Source organism: Macadamia integrifolia, chromosome 3 (genome assembly GCF_013358625.1).
Source record: "Macadamia integrifolia cultivar HAES 741 chromosome 3, SCU_Mint_v3, whole genome shotgun sequence".
In the NCBI taxonomy this organism is placed as follows: Eukaryota; Viridiplantae; Streptophyta; class Magnoliopsida; order Proteales; family Proteaceae; genus Macadamia; species Macadamia integrifolia.
In genome coordinates, this window is record NC_056559.1 from 23,815,130 (window position 1) to 23,821,137 (window position 6,008).

At 38.3% G+C, this 6,008-nt stretch overlaps 2 protein-coding genes across 2 annotated transcripts; one reads left to right on the forward strand and one right to left on the reverse strand.

Moving 5' to 3' along the window:
- Nucleotides 1–1,318: 1,318 nt before the first annotated feature.
- LOC122074250 (cytochrome P450 89A2-like) lies at nt 1,319–1,708 on the reverse strand. Its single transcript, XM_042639095.1, has one exon. The coding sequence runs from the start codon at nt 1,706–1,708 to the stop codon at nt 1,319–1,321; it is 390 nt and encodes a 129-aa protein (XP_042495029.1).
- A 456-nt stretch (nt 1,709–2,164) lies between these two features.
- On the forward strand, nt 2,165–5,496 carry LOC122073190 (esterase-like). Its single transcript, XM_042637728.1, has 5 exons — nt 2,165–2,506; nt 3,133–3,342; nt 3,686–3,849; nt 4,608–4,878; nt 4,966–5,496. Exons 1-5 carry the CDS (start codon nt 2,260–2,262, stop codon nt 5,226–5,228), a joined length of 1,155 nt encoding a protein of 384 aa, XP_042493662.1. The 5' UTR covers nt 2,165–2,259; the 3' UTR covers nt 5,229–5,496.
- The last annotated feature ends 512 nt before the right edge of the window (nt 5,497–6,008 follow it).

Below are 6,008 nucleotides of genomic sequence, written 5' to 3' on the forward strand. Positions count from 1 at the left end.
TTTTTTTTTTTTTTTAATTAAAACATAAAATGGAATGGCCTTACTTTTATTTTTTAGGTATAATTTAAATTTTAATCATTAAATATAGTATCCTGGGCCCAAATCAACATATTTTTGTATTTTATACCCCATAACTCTCCTGTAGCTGGGTTGGTGCAGAATAGCAAACTCCGTATAAGTATTAGTACTAGAGCAAATATGCGCTCCTCGTCTCATTAATAGTTTTGCTCATGATAATTGTGGCCTTTTGGGTGAATTAATGATTGCATCTTTGATGTTTCACTAGTACTAGTATATCGGAGAATTCTTAATTGGTTAATTGTAATTAAACAACTGTGGGGTTATAGAACAAAGGATTACCTAGAATCTATACCAAGGTATTGATGGAACGTGTTATCACTACCTAATGGTCAAAGGGAGCCCTTTCATTATGAATTCATGAAACAAATAGCATACTGCTCTACCACTAAGCTATTGAGAATCAACAGGAGATTAGATCTCATAAAGTCCAATTATAGTTCTCAACCTACGACCAATATGAGCTCGAAACTTGTAACTCCCAGAACTTCTTTGCAATCTCTCCGTCCCATGCCTCATTTCATAAACAATCTTATTAAAGTATCTCATTTTCATTATATTCCATCCATATCTCAATTCAATTCATTTAATATCCCTTTGGTGTCATTAACATAAGAGATGTGGTTTCTAGACTATCTGTCGCAATTTGTTTATTTGAAAGCAAATAAATCATTATATAATAATAATAAATTTGCAATAAAAGCAAAGGGGAAGTTTGTAATGGTTTTGAAATCTTTTCTACTAGGTAACCTATTATCCTTGCATGAAGATAATCAATTCCATCAGTGTAATGAGACTATCTTGGATCTCCCACCCCAACAAAAGCCTTGAAAGATGACTTTTTTTGTAAAATGATATAGAAGTGTAGAAAGAGGCAAACAGTTTCATAGGGATGAAGATGTTCAGTTTTAAGGCCTGAAACATGAAGGAAGATGTGACAAAAGTGAAACCACAACAAAACATTGAAATATGATTCAAAAAGTATGAAAAATGGCAATAGAGTTTGTATCACATGAGGTGTAAGTGAAAAAATTGGATTTTGTTAACTTTGACACTGCTTATAGTAGTGCCTCCAAGTGCTTGTCAGGGAAGGGAACGCTCTTTAACACGGATAAAAATCCTTTATTGTTCTAATCGTCTGTTATTCCATGTTTTGCTAAGTGCAGAATGCGACACGTGAATGGTGCATCACCGACGGTCAAGATATATATGTTGGTTGAGGTTCACGTCAGCTCACGAGTCACGTGGCCATCAATCTTAGAAAATTCGAATAATTTCGTAATCGGTGTCGCCTCAACCCTTCCAACACTATTGCCTTCAGATATGGGATCTTCTGCAAATCCTCTTCTTTGATCTTCTTTTCTCCTGAACTAACAGCTCCTTCGATTCCATAGTAGAGCTTTTCTTGGATTTCTTGGTGCTTCACCAGGTTTGCCATGATCCACTGCAACGCCGTAGATGTCGTGTCAGTGCCGGCGGTTAGAAACTCCGAGCAGAGAGTCACCATTTCTTCCTCGGAGAGCTTTCGTCCTCCTTCGTCCGGGATTTGAAGATCAAATAGTGTATCAACGTAAGAGACTACAAATTCATCTGGGTTTTGAGCCGATGTAGAGGGTGACGATGGGGCCATACTTGTGGCGGAGTTTGTTCAGGATTTGCTCAATTATTGAGAACGAGGAACCTTGTAGCCAGAGGAAACTGCCGATTATGGGTATTTTCCGAGGCCCTGGTGGAAGATAGAGCTTTGATTTGTTGTGAGAAACGACATCAACGACGAGTTTGAGGGCTGCACAGAGGCAGAGCAAAAGGATGAGGACGAGCCAGAACTCCATTATTGCAGCTTCTCAACTCTAGAGCAAGTAGTCAAACGGTGGCTAAAATGGTTTCTTAAGGACAGCAATTTACAGGGTGTTGGTGTTGCCTTTGCATCGCCCCACCGATTACGAAATTATTCGAATTTTCTAAGATTGATGGCCACGTGACTCGTGAGCTGACGTGAATCTCAACCAACATATATCATATTGACCGTCGGTGATGCACCATCCACGTGTTGCATTCTGCACCTAGCAAAACATGGAAAAACAGACGATTAGAAATCTCTTCTCCTATATATAGTTCTTCTCTCTCTTTCTTTCTCAAGTCAAGTACCCTTTAAGCTTTTCTTACTCTTTCTTCCTCACCATGGAAACTTATAGCCTTCTTCATCTTCTTATAATTCTGTACTCTTACACAATGGTATTCAATTTCAATCATGGTTTTGCTGCAAAGAGTTGTGAATTTCCGGCTGTCTTCAACTTCGGCGACTCTAATTCTGATACTGGAGGTTTAGCTGCTGCATTCTTTCCTCCTAACTCGCCTTACGGTGAAACGTTCTTTCACACTCCAGCCGGAAGATATTGCGATGGCCGCCTTATTATCGATTTCATAGGTAGAGTAACCTCTTCTGATTTTCTTCCCATTTCAATTAGGCCAAGGTGCAATGGTAAGGTTGCTCCAAGTCTAGAAACAATTTTTTTCGTAAAGTGGGGTTTTTTTTTTTTATGCTAACAACGGTTTCCAGGTCTTCGGCCTGACTAGTCCCGTAAATCCATATTGACTCAACAATCGCATGGACCAGGTCATACCGGGGTTAAAATCTTTTACTGAAAAAATTCTAAACACCATCGTGTGAGTGGCCCAAGGTGTGTTTAGTGGGAGTTGAACTTAGAATGTCCGAGTTTACGACTTGTACCAAGTTCGTTGTTCACCAACTACGCTACCCCCTTGGGTTGTAACGTGGGGGTTTAAAGATTGCATACATTTGACCATCCTTAGACCTTGCGGTAGCAAAAGCCTTGTACATTAGGTACACCCTTCCACATGACCATGATCCCTTCCACATGACCATGATGAGTGGAACGTTTTAGTGGGTAGAGGTAACTAAAAGATGAAGGGTTACTTTGGCTATAACTGTGTATGGGGGACTTTTTTCATGAATTTTGATATTCCTTGTTGAGTGCTTCCATCCATACCTTTAATCTTTGATTGACTATTTGATCAAATGGGTATTTTCAGCTGGGAGCCTTGGATTGGAATATCTAAGCCCTTATCTTGAATCTGTGGGATCAAACTTCACATACGGTGCTGATTTTGCCACGGCAGCATCAACCATCACACCACAAGCTAGAGGATTAACTCAGGGTGGATTCAGTCCTTTCTATTTACAGGTCCAATACTCACAATTTCAACAACTCAAATCTCGGTCACAGAAGTTCAGGAACCTAGGTAATTTTTGGGTGATCTTCTAAATACCTTCTAAATTAATTGATGTTAAGACTAAGATCAATGATCTCAATGCTTCTAATTCGAATTGTCCTAAAAATAGGCACATTGTCTTGGAAAAATATTTTCTTCAATTAATTGAGTGCCCAATTAGTGATTCAAGGGATGGGAGGACCTAGAGATATGCACCCGTGTGATAGAATGCACTTCTAGAATCCTTCCAGCCCTTAGATCACTAATTGAGTGTTGTCTTTTTGTCCTCTCAGGTGCTTTTGTACAGTTTTTTTCTTTTTCTTTATATCTTTCTATTCACCTAAAAAAAATTGTGGATTCTTTAACCTTATAGGAAATATATACGCGGAGGTATTACCGAAGAACGAAGTCATTTCGCAAGCTTTATACACATTCGGTCAGAATGATCTTGGTGCAGGCTTCTTTGGTAATCTATCAATAGAAGAAGTGAATGCTACTATCCCTGATATAATCAACCAGTTTTCCATTGATTTTAAGGTAGCCTATTTCAGCAGAAAAAACGATGATTTCTATCATTATTCTTTTTGCTACAATATTGCAATTGAAATTTAGTGTATTTTGTTAGATCCTAAATCCCAAGATCAATATACTAGACTAAAAAATATTCATAATTAATAAATGAACACCGATAATTGCAAGAATGATGGGACCTCTGAATTACAGTGTTGCTACTAGGTTAGAGATCAATCTTATTTATAGCTGTAACTTGTAAGCCCCCCTTACCCCATCATAGGAATCAATCTCTAACAAGGTCCTTGAATATGCTCTCAATATACTTTAAAACAAAAATAAAAATTTATCTTGGGAATGAACGTATTAGAGCGGATTTGGGAGTTGCCTCAATTAATAATAAGTTTCAGAAAAATCGTTTAAGATGGTATGACCATATTTATGGAGACTTTTGGATGCACCAGTAAGGAAGAGTGATTTGATCTAGATTGAAGAGTCTAAAAGAGCTAAGGGTAGGTCAAAAATGAATATAAGAGAAGTAATGAGGAAAGATATATACATATTAGGTCTTGTCCCGAGTATGACCTTGGATATGGCAGATTAGAGGGCTAGGATCTAGGTAGCAGACCCCATCTAGCTGTATTCTACTTTGTTACTAGTTTTGATCATTTGCTTCCTTTCTCTTTTTCTTTGTCCGTGCTTGTATCCATGTAGTTGACCCCATTAAGTTGGGACAATACTTTGTTGTTTTTGTTGTTGAAACTTCTAACATATTTATTATGCAGTCAGTGTATGATGAAGGAGCTAGATCATTTTGGATCCACAACACTGGTCCTATAGGTTGTCTCCCATACGTTCTTGCTAATTTTTCAGTTAAACCATCTGAGTACGACAGTGCTGGTTGTGCAATTCCATATAATACAGTGGCAGAATACTTCAATCAGAAGCTAAAGGATCTTGTGATTCAACTCAGAAAGGAACTCACCTCTGCTACAATCATATATGTAGATGTTTATTCAGTTAAATATAATCTCATAAGCCAAGCTTCCAAGTATGGTAAGTCTTATAATAAGATGATCCTCTGCTTAATCTCTCTCTAGCTAGCTAAGAAGTTCCTGACTTCTAAATGAACTAAACATGTAGGATTTGAGCAACCCCATGTAGCTTGCTGTGGTTATGGGCTCAACAAGTACAATTACAACGGTACTGCGGTATGTGGAGGAACCATCAACATCAATGGCACCCAAATTTTAGTAGGAGCATGTGAAAATCCTTCTGTTAGAGTGAATTGGGATGGTGTTCACTATACAGAGGCAGCTAACAAATGGATATTCGACAAAATCATCAATGGCAATTTCTCCGATCCGCCGGTACCCTTGAGAATGGCATGCAACCAGTTTGCCTAAGAAACTATCTCCACATAATGATTCAAATGATGTCTGTTCTATTACTAAGTACTTCATGTCCTACTACTTGGTTGCAATAAAGGTTCAAAGAACATATGTTTGCTAGACTAGATGTTAGGCATATATCTTGATGATCAGATTAATGAGTAAGTGATTCTAGGTCTAAATATTTCATGGCAATGGCCTCTATAAAGGGCTGGGGCAATTTCACTGTTAAGCATAACTGTTACAATGGAATTTTGGAATTATTCAGAAGGCATTAAATTAAGAATGATTCGTTTATTTAATTTAAGAATTTAGAATGATTTGTTTTGTTGAAAAGTAGACATTTTCTAACCCCAGGGTAACAGGGTTGGCAAGAGAGTTTCACCTCAAAAAACGTGTAGTTCTGAGTTTGATTCCTCTTACCTCTTTAGACCACACACACGAATATCTAGGCCTTCGGTCTGGCTAGTCCTACAGGCCTATACAATTGTATGCCTGCTAGCACTTGGGGTGACGGCCATATCAATCTTAGATAAGCATGCACAGTGAAAGCTACATGCAATTCGGGGAAACAGAATCAGTTCTGAAACATGAGAATTAACCATCCCACATTGAGGGATTGGGTTGAAGGACAGACTCAAATGGTCTTCATTCTCTTCCAAAACACCTAATGATCCAGTTTCCAGAACCACACGAGCTTCTTTTCAGGTTCCACCCCACTTACAGTGCTTGGATGCTCTGGACAAGTGGACTGCAGATCATCAAAATTCACAATCACCTAATGCATTTGGCTTT

What these genes read in the sequence shown, in the direction of transcription:
- LOC122074250 (XM_042639095.1), bottom strand. Translation starts at nt 1,708, where the DNA reads ATGGCCCCATCGTCACCCTCTACATCGGCTCAAAACCCAGATGAATTT.
- LOC122073190 (XM_042637728.1), top strand. Translation starts at nt 2,260, where the DNA reads ATGGAAACTTATAGCCTTCTTCATCTTCTTATAATTCTGTACTCTTAC. An exon ending in CCTTATTATCGATTTCATAG is followed by an intron (nt 2,507 to 3,132) that starts GTAGAGTAACCT and finishes GGGTATTTTCAG; the next exon opens with CTGGGAGCCTTGGATTGGAA. An exon ending in AAGCCAAGCTTCCAAGTATG is followed by an intron (nt 4,879 to 4,965) that starts GTAAGTCTTATA and finishes CTAAACATGTAG; the next exon opens with GATTTGAGCAACCCCATGTA.